General features: G+C 35.4%; 1 protein-coding gene across 8 annotated transcripts in view; it reads right to left on the bottom strand.

Annotated features, from left to right (window-relative positions):
- DYRK1A (dual specificity tyrosine phosphorylation regulated kinase 1A) overlaps positions 1–19,990 on the bottom strand; it is a 145,571-nt gene that overhangs the window by 75,322 nt on the left and 50,259 nt on the right. For 5 of the 8 annotated variants that reach the window (XM_033856074.2, XM_033856077.2, XM_019922617.3 and 2 more), the window contains exon 2: positions 18,451–18,536. The exons of 1 other annotated variant lie outside the window; for it this stretch is intronic. In XM_033856074.2, the coding sequence (XP_033711965.1) occupies positions 18,451–18,480 (30 nt within the window). In that variant the 5' untranslated portion in view covers positions 18,481–18,536. Of the gene's footprint in view, positions 1–16,134; positions 16,261–16,959; positions 17,053–18,450; positions 18,537–19,990 lie in introns of those variants that run through there. 2 more of the 8 variants (XM_019922620.3, XM_073804502.1) reach the window with 1 other exon arrangement.

Raw genomic sequence — 19,990 nt, 5'->3', positions numbered from 1 at the left:
GACTATGGGGACGAATAAAGCATTTCTATTCATTTGTTTTATTTTATTTATTTATTTTTCTTCCAGCTTTACTGAGATATAATTAACACAGAGCAATGTGTACATTTGTTTTAGAATACATCTTCAGTAAATATGCCTAGGAAAAACAATAATCAGCTATTAAGGTTTAATTTTTGTTTACATTCTTTGCAAGGCTGTAAGATTGTCCAATTAGCCTGTCTAATTTAACCAGGCCCTTAAATAAAAGATATAACAATTAAAGGGGTAAACTTCTCAGAAAATTTGATATAGACATCTAAAACTCAAATGGATTATTTCTGGTGCCATCTTGTGTTTCAATGCTTTAGGGCCAAGGAAAAGGGAGGAAAGAAAGTTTAAAAGCCCTATGCTTTAAGCAACAGACACAAAAGGTGAAGAGCACTGGTTGCCACAAAACCAAGTGAAGAAAAGCCAAAGAAAATTAGAGCTAGAACAGTATAACAGCAGTTCTTATTTTAAGGGAATAACACCAGCTGGCTTAGAAACTCAGGCACTGAAACATCTAAGACGCTGAAGCCTTAATCACTGTGACCACCTATACTGGATAACAATAATATCAGAATGTTACTTTTGTTCAATTGTTATCTGTTCTTCATACTAAAATGTTCTTCCTTCCTATTATTCTCCAGCTATTTGAATTAAGTCATACTTAAAACCTTAACAAAGTTCTGTGGGCTTTCTCAAAAGCCTTTCCCAGACCACTCAACCCATTTCCCATGTCCCTATCCTCAAAACGCTTGGTGATTTCTTTTTACCTGTACTCTTCCAGATAAATACTTATGGCACGTTCTAAGTATGACTGTCTTATATTTTCATCTAACTTTGCATGTGTTTACTCTTCACCTCTTAAGTTCTTTGAACAAAGCACTGAGTTTTTTATTTCCTACAGAATCTCTCACCTAACTACTCAATAAAAACTTAATGTAAACCTAAGATAGTATAATACAAGCAATAGTTAAAGCATCTGACTTAAATCAGAAAGATAATAATAAGAGTTGGTGAATAACAACCTGATCTTCCAAGTGAACAGAAGAGCATGAACAGGGGGTTCCAGTTATGCTCCTATCTGCTAAGATTACATGAGCAGTACAAGATAAATTCTGCCCCAGAGCTTGCACCAATTTATTAAAAACAAACATGTACCTTTATAAAAGGTCAAAATCATGAGAAGTATCAAATATGCTACTTTTTGCAATGGTACTATTTCTAATCTGAAAAGAAAGAGATCAATTTTACTGAATAGAGTCTTAGAAAACCTGTGCACAGCGCTGCTCCCTGGGTTATATTTTGGCAATGCTATTCCCTTTCTGTTATAAAGTATTTAATTAGATAAAGATTTTATACAATTTAACTTCTATAATTTAATACACATATTTTGGTTACAGGTATTTAACAAAGCAATTAAATCCTTATTTCCACTTCTGTTCTAAAATCCGCCTGCCCGCAGTGAGTGGGAACTGCTGCAGATCATTAAACGCTCATTTATCAATGTCTCTCACCAGGCAACACAACGCAGCAGAACAGCACATAGAAACCATCCTGAACCCCAGCAACAGCGGCTAATTAGCATAGCCTACCACTAAACCGGCGCCATATGATTGGAACTGTTAGTCGGAATGCTAGCCAATCAAACTAGGTTATGCAAACAGCCTATTTTAGTTGCCGGGGCAGAGCTACTTCCAATTGTCCAATAGGAAAACAAGCAATAAACAAGAAATGAAATTGAGCTTTGTCACATTTTCAAGTTGCTGTTAACACTTTCAGGTTTAGAGCAAAATTAACAGCAACTGTAAAGGATTAGAATCATATTTTATTTTTCACTCCAAATGAAATCCAATGGCAGTACACACAGAATACAGTTAATGTAGTGTATGTATTGTAATTTTAACTTTTTACTATATAGCTATGAGTTTTTCTATCAGAAGCTGCCATCAACATTTTAACTTTTTCCCCCACCTACTCAAAGGCAGGCATTATGTAAATGTCTTTCTATACATTCAAACAGATTCTCATTTTAGAGAAATCCTATAAAGCATTTTTATTCTATTACGGAAAGCCTGAACAAAAGGTCGGCATAACAGAACACACGGCTCAGTGGAAGTCTGAAACAAGCTTTATCAGACTGAAGAGAAATAACATTTTGGTTTTGGTTATGATATGTGTTAATATATAGTTTCAAAATAATTTTAAAATAATAAAACCCACATTAATTGTTAACCTATAGGGCTCAGAATACACAAATTGGGACCAAGAAAATAATACTCATATCTTGGAACCAAGATCAAGATATGAGCAAAATATAAACACATTATATTCATATGTAAAATTTCTAATAATGAATAAAACATTAAAAAAAAAAAAACTTCTACTCTGTCAGTACATACTAACAGCTACAAATATAGCCTTAAAGAGCATCAGTGTCCTGACAATTCTTAGTGGTTGAGAACATTTCTTTAATCTCACATATTCAGAGAAATGCTTTGAAACATGTCAAGGAGACACAGTTCCCATTTGTGCCTTGTAACTGTATCTTTATAAAAGATACAGTTTTATTTTAAAATAGATCAACTTGTCCCACCTATCCTAGCAATTATCTCCTTCTAAACGGGAGTACAGATTCATCCCACACCAAGAAGTCAGTGATTTTCAAATATATTTTCCCACAGAATGTCTGTAAATGTCTCCAGAAAGACTGCTAGCATTTGTAAAATACATTGAATTAAGACAAAGAGCAGATTTCAAGCACCAGATTCAAAGAAAACAGCATGTTGCTCCTATCTCTACCACTGCAAACTATCTTCCCCCTTAAGAAAACCGAAGCCACTTTTCCACCATCTCCAAGCATCCGTCACCCATACCTGTCTCCTAATTTCTTCTCATGTTCTCTCTACTTAGCAGTTCTGGATGAAAATCATTTAAAAAGTCCAATAAAACCACAAACCAGAGTCAGCTTGTTAGAGGGAGGAACTTTAAAGCTGGAAGAGACCTGAAAGACTAACACTAACCCCTTGTTCCATAAACAAACTATACTTTTAGAAAAATAGTGCAAAAGATCCTACAGATGAAAATCAAAGCCCTCCCAAATAATCTTCTAACAGTATCTATAAATAATCAATATATCCGTGGGGTACCTGTAAGTCTCATGGTTTGCTGTTCATATGAAAATATATTTAAATATAAATGTTCAAAAAAGATTAGCTCAGAATCATTCTCCATGCCATCATATGATAAAAGCATCTATTAACCAAGGCTTACTTAAGAAAGGGTTGAAAATCACTAACCCAAAGCATTTAATCCATTCCTGAAAGACGCAATCTCATTTCACTTCAAACTTTAGATATCATTTGTGTGTTTTTTAAACACTTGGAACCCTTTACAAGCCTCCTTTAATTCCTAAAGACAAGGGCAAAGAAGATTTTTAAGCCAATTTCATTCATACTCTTGCTCTTGCCCATGAATCTTTAATATCTTGGTCATTTCTCCCAGGTTCAAGTTTTTCTTACTTCCATCACATTGATTAAGTGATCTTAATCCAGCCTGTCTTCCAATCTACAGCAGTTAAAAAAAAAAAAGCATTTTCCATATAAACAAAGGCTGTTTCCTGGCCCACCTCTTTTTTTTTTTTTTTTTGGCCCACCTCTTAAACACTTTTCATAGGACAAAATTTTCCCATCCTTGAAGAAGAAAAAAAAATTAAAACCTTGGATTCTTATTTTCCTTTGGGGCCTAGAGACACAAGGAAATATCATCTGTCTGGTGACAGATGCTCTAGGATAAAACATCCTGAATTTAAATGTTGTTTAGTTATCAGCAGTTCTTTTAAAAGTTACTTAAATTGTGGAGTTTAGGAAAACGTCAATGACTACTACTTTTAGAATCAGAAATTAAACATTTAAAATGTTTAAAATTAGTTAACTCACTAAATTAGAATCTTCATTATATAAAATATGTATTTTAAAATTCCTAGTAAAGAAAATGGTAAGTTTTCTAAGTATACAATTAATCATTAACTTTTTAAAAATATAGTATTCCAATTATGTTTTCTCCCCTATATTCTAATTAGAAACATATTTAGAATATATAACTAGTAACTTCTCATCTGCAATTAATGATGTTCAAGACATATATCCTCTCAATGTGTAAGAGACCATTATTATGCCACATAACAAATCATCCAAGATTATCTCAAATGACAAATCACACCATACCAACAATTTTGCATTTTAGGGAGAAATACAATGTAGCTTTATAGTTTTGAAAAATGGCAAGTATTTTCCTTTTTTAATTTGAAGCCATCTAATCTGGAAAAATATTCAAAAATTTTTGAGCAACTACTGTGGTCAAGTTTGTAATGCCTCATTCTATAAAGTGAGGCTGCCACCATACTGTTTAGCTGGACATCCTTTACAAAAGATTAAGTCCAGGGCTTCCCTGGTGGCGCAGTGGTTGAGAGTCCACCTGCCGATGCAGGGGACACGGGTTCATGCCCCGGTCCAGGAAGATCCCACATGCCGCGGAGCGGCTAGGCCCGTGAGCCATGGCCGCTGAGCCTGCGCGTCCGGAGCCTGTGCTCCGCAACGGGAGAGGCCACAACAGTGAGAGCCCCGCGTACTGCAAAAAAAAAAAAAAATTAAGTCCAGTAGATTCTCTCCAACTTAAGAGCAATCCTGATGCTTTTTTCCCCTCCTTCTCACGAGTCTGCTTGTAAAAACAGAAGGTAGGGCTTCCCTGGTGGCGCAGTGGTTGAGAGTCCGCCTGCCGGTGCAGGGGACACGGGTTCGTGCCCCGGTCCGGGAAGATCCCACATGCCGCGGAGTGACTAGGCTCGTGAGCCATGGCCGCTGAGCCTGCGCGTCCGGAGCCTGTGCTCCACAACAGGAGAGGCCCGCGTACAGAAAAAAAAAAAAAAAAAAAAAAAAAAAGAAGGTAAACTGTTATTTAAATCTGGATTATAGACATAAATTTTTAAATCTTGGACTATTCTCTACTCTTGTGGATCAACTAATTCACATTTTGGAAATGGCCCCATCTTCATCCTCCTTCCCCTCCCAAACCAAAAAAGGCACCAAAACATTATGAATACTCACTGTTGTATATTAAATATACTTTTACTCCCTCATCAGGTATCATGGAAATATAAAAATCTGATCAAGCCTTTATTTAGCTAAATGTTATCATAATCAATGCACATTGCCAAAACAAACAACAAAAAAAGATTCTTGCAAATTAACTTTGGGGTTAAAATCTTTCTTTGTATTGTGCTTATCAAGACAATAAAATATAGTAAGTTTCATCTTTCTTAACCATCTTCACCTATACATTAAGTATTTTCTTATCAATTCCCATGTCATATGAAAACAGGTGGACAGATTTAATACATTTAGGGGTTATATTCAGTTTGACTTTAAAAATGAACAGTATGAAAATTTCACTTTCAAGATGGTTGTGTTCGAAGCACCTGAGATAAGCAGACATCCTCCCAAGCAGCGGTAACAAGGAGAGGCCACGTGGAGGTAATGGACAAAACATGGACAAAGAAAACAATGCTTCCAAACAGAACCCAAACCAAAAGTCACAAAGGCAGAAACTGAAGTACAGGTATTGACTCTCAAGAGAGCTATTTCTCACATGGGCAACTTTAATTGCTATACTACAGGTGGGTAGTAGAAGGAAAGTTTTACTGAGACCACGAATGCCACCTAGTTCTTAATATTTACTACCAGAACTCACTAGTAAATAGAGAACCAAGAACAGCGAGAACTGGAGTAATGCTTGAAAAATCCTTGAAGACTACCAGCAAGAGAAGGAACCGACGCCACACCCAGAAGCTCAGTTTCCTAAATTGAGGGTGGAAGGTGCTTTTAAAAAGAAAATCTACAGCACTAGATAGACTAATAAGCATACCGGTTCATATGCTCCATGATATCCACCAACACAGCAGTCAAGAGTCACAAAAATAAAATCAATTCATTGAAGCATGGGATGGAGAAATACCAGTGAGCCAAAGGTTCTGACAGACTTCTTCAAGATAAAAGGCCAACAGGATCATACCAATATCCAAAGAGTATCAGAAAGACCCAGAGCTGAAAGCTGACACCAAGAACCACAGCAAAAGTGGCAGGTGCCATTCTGAGTGGAAAAGGAAAACTGGAGGAGAAGGATGGGCAGAAGTGGGCTTGATTACCAGACAACTACCTGCTGCGTGGTCAGCCTGTCCCAACAGCTCCAAGAAGTGTCTACCACACAGTCAACACACTGAGACTCAGACACTCAAACACAGATGAACAGTCACCCCCAGGCTGAGGCCAAAGAAATGCCCCAGAAGACACTAAGCCACCTGCCTAGGAAGGGCTAGACAGGAGCAGCACAACTCGGTACTGCTCACTGTGGTCCCCCACCCTGGAAATGAAAGTATGAGAAACCTCTTGCCAGGACCCCAATTCACAGCCACTGAACTGAGGTCATCCGTCCAGTGTCTCACCACAAACGCCAAATCTGCACTCGTCCTGTCACTTGGGAGAAAAGATAATGGCAGAGGGAGTTCAGGTTCTTGAGTTGGGCAATAGGGGTTACAAATATTTTTTATTAAAATAAAAATTACAATTACTCTGCATCTGAGATTTTTAAAAATTTTTTTCCTAGTGAAAACTGAATGCACATCATACAATTAAATCATTTTTAAAAATCATCATGACATTGCACTACACCTCCAATCTTTGTTAACATTTCTTCTGTGAGTGGAAGGAGCTCAGTGACATCGTATTACATCTCCCTCTCTATAGGTTCTAATACACTATGTGGTTTTTCCCAGTATAGCTTTTTGTGTTTTTAATTTTCAACAGAATCTCAAGACAAAATCATGGAACTCAATTGCAGTTAAAGAAAGATATCTAAGTGTATATTCTTATATACAATGTAAAAGTCATTGTCTGTGAGGTAAAAAGAAAGGGTACTAAAGCCCTCATTTTATATCTTGGGAAAACAAGAGAAACTGTCTAAAACTGACAGGTCAAGAAAGAGAGGTTTAAATCAATTTTATAAAATTTTACTAATAACAGAAAAACTTTAAAATAGTAATAGAAATTGGCAGAAAGAAAGGTAGCATAGAGAGCTATTTGATTTCCTCTTTCTGGGACGACAGCCATTAGTTTCTTAAATAATAAAATAGGTCTATTACTCTATTTAAAGTGATGTAAGTAACCAAAGGAAGAATTTAAAAACTGAAGATTAAAAGGCATTTTACCACTAAGGAGTGAGAATGAGGAAAAGGAAAACTGATATTTCATTTTTTACTTCCAGAATTGATTAAGGTTTATTAACATAAGCCCATAAATTTAGTAATTAATGAGTAATTAATGCTTAATATAGAAGAAAAGTACAAATATGATTTTAACATGTCAGTTAAGCATGGGCTAAAAGATACTACTACTAGTAGGGGAAAAAAAGGTTGGTTGTAACCAGGAGGTTATAGAAAAGGCAAGCATTCAACAAATTTTTTTTAGCTTTTATAACTTTATACAAAGCAGACCTAGGTTTCTATTAACAAGATAAATATTTACATTTTCAAGTGTCTGCTTTTTGAGTACTTGATCCCATGTATATTTTGTGGACAGTGTGTAAAAATGGAAGTAAACTTATATGTGCATCTCTCTAATCTCTAACATAGATCCATTTAATAATATGGACCTCTACACTTTTTAATAAGACTAGTGTTTAAAGGACACCCCAGGCCTCAACCAAACTAAGGAGGGACCAGTAAATAGTAGCCTGATGTCAAACGAAAAGGGAGAAAAAGCACTTAGAAGTGCAATCTTAAATTATACCTTTGGAGTAGCTGATCTACATTGTCAAAACCTTTAGCATTAACTTTTTACATCAGCTTTTTTACTTTGGGTTTTCCTTTTAAAGGATTTTACTGCTCAAAATAAACCAAAATTTATTCAAAAAGCCTTTTAAATAATGGCCAAGTCTATCCATTTTCTAAAACTACAAAAACCAAACTCCATCAAATTATTCCTACACTCAAAACAAATATTTCATTTCACTTGAATCTACAATTCAAATCCCTGTCGATAACATACATTCTTCACCCCTCATATTTGCTTGTGTAAGAACACATGTTCCTTTTTAAAGCAGTAATTACTTCCACAGACCTTCCAGAAAAGCTAATACAGATAAGCTTATTGTATCTTATCAAAACCAAAGAGTAAATTATTTATGAAGCCCTTGGGAATCCCTGTAAAAGAGGATATACAATACACAAAATAAAAGGTCACCACCACCAACAGATTGTTAATGGGTTTATTCTCATTTGTTCAACAAATATTTGAGAATCGATTATGTTCCAGGCATTGACACTAATAAATAAGACCTAGTCCCTCCATACAAAAACTTAGAGCTACTGGATAAAATAATACTATGAATTAAATTAAAACACAAATATGAACTGCAAAATTATGAGAAGTAAGTAACAAAGCAGAAATATACTGGTTAAGAGTTGGGAGTCAAGCTCCTGGGTTTGCATCCAAGCTCCATCCCTGACTAGCTGTGTGACCTGGGGCAGGCTACCTAACTTCTGGCTGGGTTAATCATCATACCTATCTGAGAGTAATCATCAAGAAAAAAATGAGTTAATAAATGTCAATCATTTAGAATGGTTCCTGGCATATATATCATCAGAGTCAGTGAGGAACTCTTAGAAAATGAAATTTTAAAAAAAAATACTCGAGAAATATCAGCAAAAAATTTTAAAAGGAAATTCACAGAACATATAAAAACATATTCAATCTCACTATATTCAAATAAATGCAAATTAAAATATTAAGTTATGTTTTGTCTATTAAATTGGAATATTTTTAAATACTCAGAATTCTAGAATGTGGTAAAATTCTGCTGTGTAGCTGGGGAAAGCATAAACTGTCCCTTAAAAGGACAGTTGAAAATATGTATCTTAAAAATGAACATATCCTTGGGGCTTCCCTGGTGGCGCAGTGGTTAAGAATCTGACTGCCAATGCAGGGGACACGGGTTTGAGCCCTGGTCTGGGATGATCCCACATGCCGCGGAGCAACTAAGCCCTTGTGCCACTACTGAGCCTGCGCTCTAGAGCCGGCGAGCCACAACTACTGAGCCCACGTGCTGCAACTACTGAAGCCCGCACGCCTAGAGCCCATGCTCCACAAGAGAAGCCACCGCAATGAGAAGCCCACGCACCACAATGAAGAGTAGCCCCTGCTCACTGCAACTAGAGATAGCTGGCGCACAGCAATGAACACCCAACACAGCCAAAAATAAACAAAAATTTTTTTTAAAAGTACATATCCTTTAACTCAATAAATGCAAGTTCTAGGAACTGGACCTAAGGCAATAAATCAAACATGAACACAAGGACTACCACAGTAACATTCACTTAAACATGAACTAATTAGCAACAATGGGGAATAGTTATCTGATTTGTAAAATACTAATTACTCATTAAAAATGATGCTATAAAAGAATATTGATGGAGAAATGTTTAAATTTTAAAAGAAGACTAAAAAAAGTAAGTAAAATGTGACCCCATTTTGTTTCTTCAATACTGTTTGAAGGAGCCACATGTACATAAGGTATAACAGGCAAAAATATATCAACTAAAAAAATACAGTGATATTCTGATTATTTGGATTACTGCTGATTTTTATTTTCTTCTTTACAGAAGTTCTATTTGAACTTGAATTATTTTTAATTAAAAATATACAAACTTGGGCTTCCCTGGTAGCTCAGTAGTTAAGAATCTGCCTGCCAATGCAGGGGACACAGGTTCGAGCCCCGGTCCGGGAAGGTCCCACGTGCCACAGAGCAACTAAGCCCGCGTGCCACAACTACTGAAGCCGGCGTGCCTAGAGCCCATACTCCGCAACAAGAGAAGCCACTGCAATGAGAAGCCCATGCACCAAAACAAAGAGTAGCCCCTGCTTGCCGCAACCAGAGAAAAGCCCGCACGCAGCAACAAAGACCCAATGCAGCCAAAAATAAAAAAATTAATCAATGAATTATATATATATACACACACACACACAAACTGGACTGTGGTGGTAACAGCTGCACAACTGTATAAATTCACTCAAAACTCAAACTTACTCCTAAGATGAATTTTATGATATGTAATTTGTGTCAGAGAATATTTACACACACAAATACACACATACTTTACTTCTATAAAAGGTGAGGGATAGGAAAAAAGTCCTTGCCCTCAAAGAGAGAAAAAAACTACATTTTGTGTTTTACTGAATGGGGAAGAGGGAAAACTAAAGTATTTCAGATCTCTTTCGACAATAAATTTTCGTTATAACAAAATCTTTTTCTACTAGATTCATGTAAAAATGGATGTTAGATAATCATGTCAAGTATATCACTATGAAAAAACAAAATGTTATTAGCTTTTCAGGTAACTTGGTTCCCAGAAAAAACCCTTTGCCCCTATTACATTTTTTCCCTATCTACCCTGCTCCTGCAAATAAATCCTTTCTGAATAATTCCAATAAGTAGGAAAAAAATCAGCATTAATTCCAATGCCTAATAAAACAGTCCTTCAACACAAATTTTAAATTATGTAAATGAGATGAATTTGAATTAACTGTAAGTCTGATAAAATTTGAGACATTAAACATGTAATTTGAGAAGACAGGTCAAATTCTCAAATAAGGGGGAAATTTAAGAAAATGCAAAACCTAAATACTCATAAATAGTATGGTAATAACAACTGAGAGGAGAGAGAATAATAATAATTAAAATAGAGCACATCTATCAGGCATGTGCTCGGACTACATTGTGAGGTTTTATTACCATTATTATGCCTCCTATTCCCCATATGAAGAAAGTGAGATTTGGAACTTTGTATTTTGTTCTCATGGTTACCCAAATCCCTTCTATTTTCCTTTCTTTTCACTATGTGTCTAGGGGTGAAAGAGTATGACCTACTGATTCCCCTACTTAGAATACCACTGAAACTTAATTAGTAACTTTTCCCCCCTCCCCTCCCTCTTCTCCAACTTGAAGTAATATTCTTTTATTTCCCATTAGTAACAATGAAGCAATCAGAAACTGTATTCTACCTTTTTTTGTTGTTGTTTGTACTGTATCTTCATTGCAGAGAATCTAGCCATTACATATTACACTCACTCATAAGCATCCTTTAAGTTCCACAAGTACCTATTTAAAGCTCCCCTTATATCAACGTCCCTGCAATCTCTCTGGGTGCCAAAGTTTAGTCTCTGGTAGATTCCTTAAGAAGTGCTCAAAGAAAGAACAGCCTCCAAATTCATACTCACGTTCATAATATTTTCTCTGCTGTCTTTATACTTCAGTCAATTTAGCTAGGTGTAAAACTCATGGCTCTTATCTCCTTTCCTTGTGAATATGAGATGCTACTCCATTGCTTCCAGAATAAAGCAATGCTATCAAAATCAGATGATCTAATATTCTTCCTTTAAAGAACTGGGTCTTTACCTAGATACCCCGAAGAATTTTCAATAATGTTTAAAGAATATGTCTACATGTTGGTTGTTTCTGTATCGATTTATCCAAGTATACAACATACCCTTTTCAAATGTAGTGGCAACACTTTTTTTTAATTTCAGGAAATTTACTTGAGTTATTATTATTAAAACTTATTAAGTTTCATTGCTTTGGTTCCTCTTCAGAGACTCTTATTATTTGTATGTTGAAACTTCTTGCCTCTCTTTAGTAAATGTCACTTTCTCCAGAATGATTCTTTATTTTTCTTTAATTCTTTTTTATCAGAAATTTTTTTCTTCTATTTATCTTCTGTTTCTCCGAAGAAATTTTCTACTATTTTTTCACTCTTGTGTCCTTCTAGTTTAGACTTCATTTTTTAAATTATTTTTTCTTTTATTTCTCTTTCCTTAGCTATCACCACATTTCTAACATTTCCTTATTCAGATTTATGTTGCTCTTCCATATTTGTACCATTTCCTAAATTTCTCTGAGTTCATTTAGAAACATTAGATTATATTTTTCATTTGTTTCATTAACATTTCTTTCTAGTAATATGTTTTCACTGTCTGCAGCAATATTATTCTCTCCTTATTCCTTTCTTCTTACAAAAGCTCTGTGGGGAATTTGACTGTGATCCTAGTCAGTTGCTCTATTTCATGTAAAATAAAAAACTTTTAGGAAACTGGAATAGCTTTTCCGGTTTCAATAAGAGTCCTTTTCTGTTTTCATGAAGAAGAAATGAAGGACACTGAAATATAGTTTCATGAATGAGGTCTCCTGTACTTTCACCTTCCCCCAACTTTATATGTCCTTTTTTCCCTTTTCCCCACTGTCTTCATCCTCCTTAATTTGGATTCTATTACCAGCAGCGTCTCCTTAGTGCAGGACTTTGACCAGCAAGGGAACTTCAACTGGTAAGTTTTGAAAATTCATAGGGACCAGATGGATCTAACCCACAGAATTCACTGTGGGCCCCTGGTATCCTGAGAACTCAAAAACATCTCTTAATTTTAGCTTCTGTTCTCCAACTTGCCTGCCACACTTTCCAGGGACTTTTTGTTAGCTAGCCTGGGCTTCTCCTGTTCTCAGGTCCATCAGATTCCTGCTGCTCCCTTCTGCATCTTTCTGTACAAATGCTGACACCATGCAGGTCTTGTAGTTATTGGAGATTTGTCCCCACCTACTTCCATTAGGGTTTGTAGTGATACTGTTCACCTAGTCTTATAGAAAGTGTCCATGAATTTTTGGTTTTGCTGTGCTGGTTACTCTGTTTTTAGGGAAAACTACGAAGATTCAAAAAACTATGCCCTGCTGTCATCTTCCCAGAACTCAAAACGTTCTTTTGGAGGTACATTTAGTAAGTCCCTAAAATCTAAAATAATGAATATGAATCTATTTGCTTTCGCCTAGGCCTTGAATAAAGGCACTAGGGTCTAAGAAATTCAACTTTACAACATGGCTAACCTCAGGTTTCCCATCATCTTCTCTATAAATATCGTATGTTTTCTTATGAGATATATATATGATATAATCATTATTAATTGCTTTCACTTGGAAATCAGAAACTTAATAAAATATGAAACATAAAAGGATAAGGAAATGGAAAATAATGCAGAACTCTTAAAACTGTTTGAAGAAATTTATTAAGGCAGACATTCAGAGTAAAATATTTTTAGGCATTAGTAGAATGACAAAAAGTGGTTTTTTTCTAAGTGTTCGTTGAGCACTTTCTATGTCACAGGAACCCTGCGAGACACACACAGCAAAGACAAACAGGATAAGCCATGGTCCTCTGACTTTGAGAATCAGACTAGCTGGGACCAAAAAAACTGGTAAGCAAACATGTGCAAATGCCATAAAAGCATTAAATACAACCATTTGCTAGAAAGAATCCTGGGAGGAGAATATTTACTGAACTATATTAGTTTTGTCACTTTATACATTTCTGAAGCAACTGAACTTTTTCCTCCATTGAGTACACACTATCACTTTTATATTTTCTAAAACAGAAGATTCTTCTTTTTGCCAGCTGAATTAGAAACTTGTTTTTAATTATAATACTCAATGCTCACAAATGTATATTAAAAGACCAACATTCATCTAATGCTAGTGAGTATAAACTGGTACATATTACCAAACACCATTCTAAAAGTCTGTATGAAGGGCCTTAAAATTTTCCAAGCCCTATGACCTAATACTTACGCTCATAGGAATAAATTACAAGGAAATAATTTAACATACAACCCAACACTCATGCACAGATGTCAGTACTTTAAAAAAAAGTGAAAAGGAAAAATTAAAAAAAAAATGTCTAATAAGAGAGAAACCTAACTTAACTAGGAAATGAGCATACAAAGAAATGGTTTCAACTCAGCATACTTTAAAATAAATTTCCAAAATAATTCACCTGCAAAAAGTTATAGTTCTGAATGCTCTGAATTTGCTCCAAGTTCAAAGGAACAGCAGATCACTATAGTTAGTAAGTTTCTGATGACACAGGGAAATGTTCACAATATAATGCTAGGCAATAAAAGAAAAAATATAAACAACATAAAAATAGATTCTACCCAAGCACACAAACCTGAACAGATATTCAGATGATATTAATTAATCAAAAATGGCATTGCAAACAAAACACTAGAAGGGGAAGTGCCATAGTGCGACGGGCAGTAGAACTCTGGGTATGTTTCCTTCCACTTACCTATATTCTCATAAATTTCCAAATTTTTTCACTGACGCTGTATTACTTGGTAAATACAAGTATTTATCAATTTTTTCTTGGGAGAAAAAATTAAAATCTGAGAGCAAAAATAAATCCACTCACCAAAACCCATCAATTCATTGAATTATTAAGCACAAAATCAGACCGCTCGGGGTTAAGAAATGAATGACAGCTGAAGGAGGGAAAACACTTACAGAAAAAGACCAGATACGCAGGACCACATGAAGAACAAGTCCAAAAGGAAGAAAATGGGCAATACACTCCCAAATATCAAAATGTACATATCCTTTTATTTCCCCCAGTGCACCCTGTACATGAATGGAATTACAGAAGTTGGTTTTATTTAAATATACAGATCTGATTTCTAATTGTTCTGCAATAGTATGCCATACTCTTGTGACCACTGAAGTATATAAACTTTGCCCTACAAAACCCACATTTTAATCTAGAATTAAAACTCTGCTATATCAAATGGTTTTAAGCACTTAAATTCATAGAAATATGGCAGACAATATGAACAAATGAGCGGAATTTAAAATAAATTTCCGGGACTTCCCTGGTGGCGCAGTTGTTAAGAATCCACCTGCCAATGCAGGGCACATGGGATCGAGCCCTGGTCCGGGAAGATGCCACATGCTGTGGAGCAACTAAGCCCACAACTACTGAGACTGCATTCTACAGCTCACCAGCCAAAACTACTGAGCCCACGTGCCACAACTGCTGAAGCCCACGCACCTAGAGCCCATGCTCTGCAACAAGAGAAGCCACCGCAATGAGAAGCCCACACGCCGCAACAAAGAGTAGCCCCCGCTCGCCGCAACTAGAGAAACCCCGCACGCAGCAACAAAAACCCAACGCAGCCAAAAATAAATAAATAAATTTATATAAAAAAAGAATTGATTTTCAAAATAAATAAACAAATTTCCAATGTTATTCATCCTCAAAGAGTTTCAGTTCTGTATGTTCTAGAACTATTTCAAGTTCTAAAACAACTAGCCTATCACTATTGTTAAAAAACAATTTCAGTTGTTAAAGAAGCCCAACAAATAAAGAACAGTATCAACTGCTGTATCCAACAGCTTTTCCCACTAGTGTTCCCTTGGATGTTAACAGGTATAAATAAGAAATAAAAGGAAGGTGAGGTCCTTTTATCAAATAAACTGGAAAAATGCAAACGCCTTTATGTTAATGTCCACAGTGATCTCTGAGGCAGTGCATTTTCCAAATTTAATCTCCTAAGTGATTTCTACATTCTAAATAAACGGAATTTGGTTATAACTTAATTCAAAGCGGTAAAAAGTAGCTCCTAGGTTCCCAAGATGATAGTGTGCTTGGGTAGAACGGTGTCACTCATCGCTAACAGGGATAAATAGGAGAGGAGGGAGTGTGTGCAGGAGAGACATGTAGGAGGCAGTTACATGAGTCTGGAGCTCAGAAGAGAAGAGTGGGACACAAAGGTAGATTTTGACAACATCGGCATGAAGGTATCAGGTGAAGCCATTACTGCAAATGCTATTAACCAGAGAGTGCTTTCTGTTTTTACTCTAGATGGCTTGAATTCAACAGACAAGTGTTTAAGATGTATCATAAACATCCACTGCAAAATTTGTTATATATCTGCCCCCTCTTCCAATTGAAATGTGTTCCTATGTGCTCCTTGATTCTAAGTACAGGGATCCTTACGAGCAGAACACTATTACAGTACCTGGTACAAAGCAAATGTTAGCCAAATAAAATGTTTGGTCATAAATGATTTTTTTTCCCAAAAATCAAAAAATAATCTAATTTTACCTAATTTACATTCTAACTGTATTTTAAAATATGCAAAAATTCCCTCAAATTAAGTTAAGTACAGGAACACCTATATACACACGTACCAGAGATATATTGAAGTTTAACTTTGGTTTGCTGTTCAGTAAAAATCGATTATTAAGCTGTGGCTTTTGAAAGACAGTCAGTCAAAGCATACTTCAATGTCCTTTCTAGCATCCCTGAACCTGCACCTAAAATGAAATGGTATGAGAGAGTAAGGTATCATCACAGCTAACCAACATAAAGTCAGGACCATGAATGCCTGGGGAAACAGTATTCACTTTCAAGTAGGCAAAAGCATTCTAGAAATAACTTTCAATGAAAAACCTCCTTACGAGCTTTTATGTGTTAAAATTCTATCCGTTGAAGAATAAATGTGTGCACAGTAAAACAAGAGCAAACTTCATTAATTAATGATGATTGTGAAAGCTGTTAATTTTACATTCAAAAACAATTATTAACTTTCAAACTGTTGAAAGGGAAATACGCCAACAGCTAATATGTATATTAGAGAGAGTCAGATCTTTCTTCTTGAGTTTTTTCCTTTATAAGCCAGTAAATGTTGGTAATTTTTAAAGACTATGAGGCTGAGTAAGAGACTAGATTATATCATAAATCTAGTATTTGTAATTTTTTTGTGTGTTCTAGCATTCATAAAATTAACTAGATAACCTTTAAAAACTGGATTTACTCTTTAGATATTTCATTTCATCCATAAGCCTTTCAAGAAAAAGAGTTATTTAGAAACTCTTCATATCTTATGAAGGTAAACTAGAAATAAAATAGCAACTTTGCCACCTCAAAATTTCTTAAGGGAAAATCTCCAAAATCATTAATATTCATGGATAAATCTATGAGATACCCCCAAAATACTTTGTTCCTCTACTGACCTCAGGCGAAAGTGAGCATCTACTTGGTATAGCCAATGTGCAGTATAGTGCCCAAGGAGCAATCCGGGAGCTGACAGTGCTGAGCAACTGTTCCTGCACCAAAAGGTCAAACGTATAAAATCTGACAACAAAATTTTCATAAAATTCTGTAATTTTTTCTGTAAATATTCCTATTTATTCCTCTATGACACTGACATTCAGCCTCAGCATCATGTTGCTTTTGTCAGCCACTCAGCCAGCATGTGTACATGGTGTACCTCTAATACGTACAGGCAAATATACATGTGTACCCGAGAGACAGATTACAGAGATAATTACTCAAACACCTTTTACTCAAAAAAGAATTATCATCAGATTCTTTGAGTCCCTCATGAATGTAAAGTATGATTTGATCTATAATTAAATTTAATATATATTCAAGCACATTTCTTCATACAAAATGGCACACCTGAGACATTGTTTTTTAAAATCCCGAGCTGAAGTCAAAAAATGGTAATTTTTTTTCTTTTTAGAAAACAAAGATCACCCAAATAAAAAGCAATCACAAAATCCTTAGCACCTTCACCAGTAACGTAATTAAGCATCTATCCAAGATTTATGTGGTTACTTCTTTTCCAGTTAAAGATCACTCTTTTAAACAGTTTATAAATCAAATAAGACTATCTCTGACCAGACCTGCAAATATAAGCCACTTGGTTTAACAAAATACCTCCTAATCGGCCTGATTTAAGAACATTCAAGTTTAAAAGTTAGTTAACACTTCATCCATTAGCTACACTACATTTTCAAGAGCCCAAACACAGCCACAGATGGAACAAGCCTCCATTTTTCCATGTATAAGATCACCTCAAATAATTATAAAGCAATCAAAAATATTCTTTCAAAAATGCCTTCTATACTGCTTCTCTTGTATAAATACAAATGACAAAAGGATAAACGGGAAGGAGAAAAGGAAGAAAGAAAGGAGAAAGAGAGGAATGAAGGAAGGGATGGAGAGGCAGGAAAGAAAAAACAAAATCCCAGACCATATTTTTTAAGGAATCATACATATGGGTATAATATCCTTAACTGAATTATCAGAGACTTAAGACACACTACTAACATCTACTCCCTATGCCTTTAAAAAATCTGCTCTCTTCTAACAGGGATCTGGGGGAACATGCATTCAACCATAAAGGTGAATATTTTATTTATTTTTAACAGAAATACTTCAATTCTCGCCAAAGTATTAGCCAACACCCCTTTTGAAAAGGTCAAGTACTAGCAATCACTATGCTGTATTTGTATTAATAACACTATCTGTCACTGATTATCAAACTGATTCCCAAAGTCAAGTTTAATAAATATCCCAACTATCTTTGCATTTATTGATCTAAATAATTCTCCCCACTAATGCTGTTTATCAGAAAGCTCCCGCATTCAAAATATACCACCAGTTCCCACATTCTCTCAGACAGCCACAGTTTTACTGTATTTCAAAACTTGAGTCACCTGTATGCATCGTCTTCTTTCAAGTCTCATATCATCCTGATGGGGTGGGGGAAGGGAGGGAAGAGTCCAGCAGCAAAACTATAACACTGTGTGAAGAAAAACAGATTATGATAAGAGATAAGGATGCAAGACAATTACCCCTAATTGAGGAACATCTAATGTAAATACAATCCCCAAAACATAGAGATAAAATTACTGCAAATTCATTTCCTCACATTTATTTAAGTTTACTCGAAAATAATTTTCATTAATGAAAAGCAATTATATATAAAATATAAAATATTTAATTGTCAGGGAGAAAAACAGTTTTAAAATCTGACTACTACCAACAAAAATTTCACACATTTCTAGGGATGAAATAAACTGTCAATATTACACTGTTCTATGTAATTTTATCTGAATAAAAAACATCTACATTTTGTAATCTACATCAATTCACAAATCAGTAAATGTGAATTCACTTTTCACCATGGCTTACTATCAGAGGTAATGAAACTTACTCTATAGGAACGATCACATCAATCTACCAATGTTACTGGTAAATTAAGTTCTGAGACACTGCTCACCAACTGTTCCCCTAAGCCCACAAGCCCTCTTTTGCTCTAGGAGTGGCTTCTTGTACTTATTGTAATTCTTTCACTTTACTTCCTACTTATTACTTACACTGCTATTTTATGATTGGCCAGCAAATTCCATGACTGATGGGAAAGAAAAGCAACCTGGTAGCTATTGTCAACTGAGAGCACGTGATGACAGACAAGACAAAGACAAGCACAGGCTGAAACCTAACTTATAAATGAGTCTGGTCTAAAAATCTATTTTTCAAATTGATGCTGTGGAAGTAAGTATTATTCCTAATGAAACAATGTTGCTTATGTTGGCCAAGTTCCCAGACTAGCCAAAAGACATCTATTGAACCCAAAAGATAATTACACCAGCCATGGGCACTGGGGACCCTGCAGAAGAAACATAGAAACTTAACCAATTCTAGATCCTCTCTTTATCCAGACAAATTCTGAAATAGGTTGTTTTCCTTTGTTAGCACTCTCTCAACTCCTGATGCCTGTAATTCCCTAAATTTTACATTATGACATTCCAATCATCCTGCTAATAACAACGCTTTCCCCTAAGTATGTTCCTAAATTACCACCCAAAGCTCCTACTGCCTCAGTGTAGTTCATTTCAGGTATGTGATAGGAAGAAATCAACAGGGCTGAAATAATTCACTTTAATATTTGCAGTTTTCAACAAGGATGCTAGCTAGTTAGCCCAAATAAACCCCTAAATGATAGAATTCTAACAGTGTTGCAAAATAATGTTAAAAACTACTGAGATAGTTTGAGGAAAAACATTTTTATGCAAGTGGGTCATAATATGGATTTGACTATTTATTGCCACCAAATATTTCTGCTTTTCACTTATTTCTGCTTCTACTTACTTTTGAACCCCAGAAGTTCTTTAAAAGCTCAAATTCTGTACTCCAAATAACAGCAACTGAAAGAGCAGCTCAGGGAAGGGGTTTACATGTATGAATTACTTG

Source organism: Tursiops truncatus, chromosome 4 (assembly GCF_011762595.2).
Source record: "Tursiops truncatus isolate mTurTru1 chromosome 4, mTurTru1.mat.Y, whole genome shotgun sequence".
In the NCBI taxonomy this organism is placed as follows: Eukaryota; Metazoa; Chordata; class Mammalia; order Artiodactyla; family Delphinidae; genus Tursiops; species Tursiops truncatus.
Note: the sequence above shows the minus strand (reverse complement) of the source record. Positions and strands in the feature narration are given on the sequence as shown.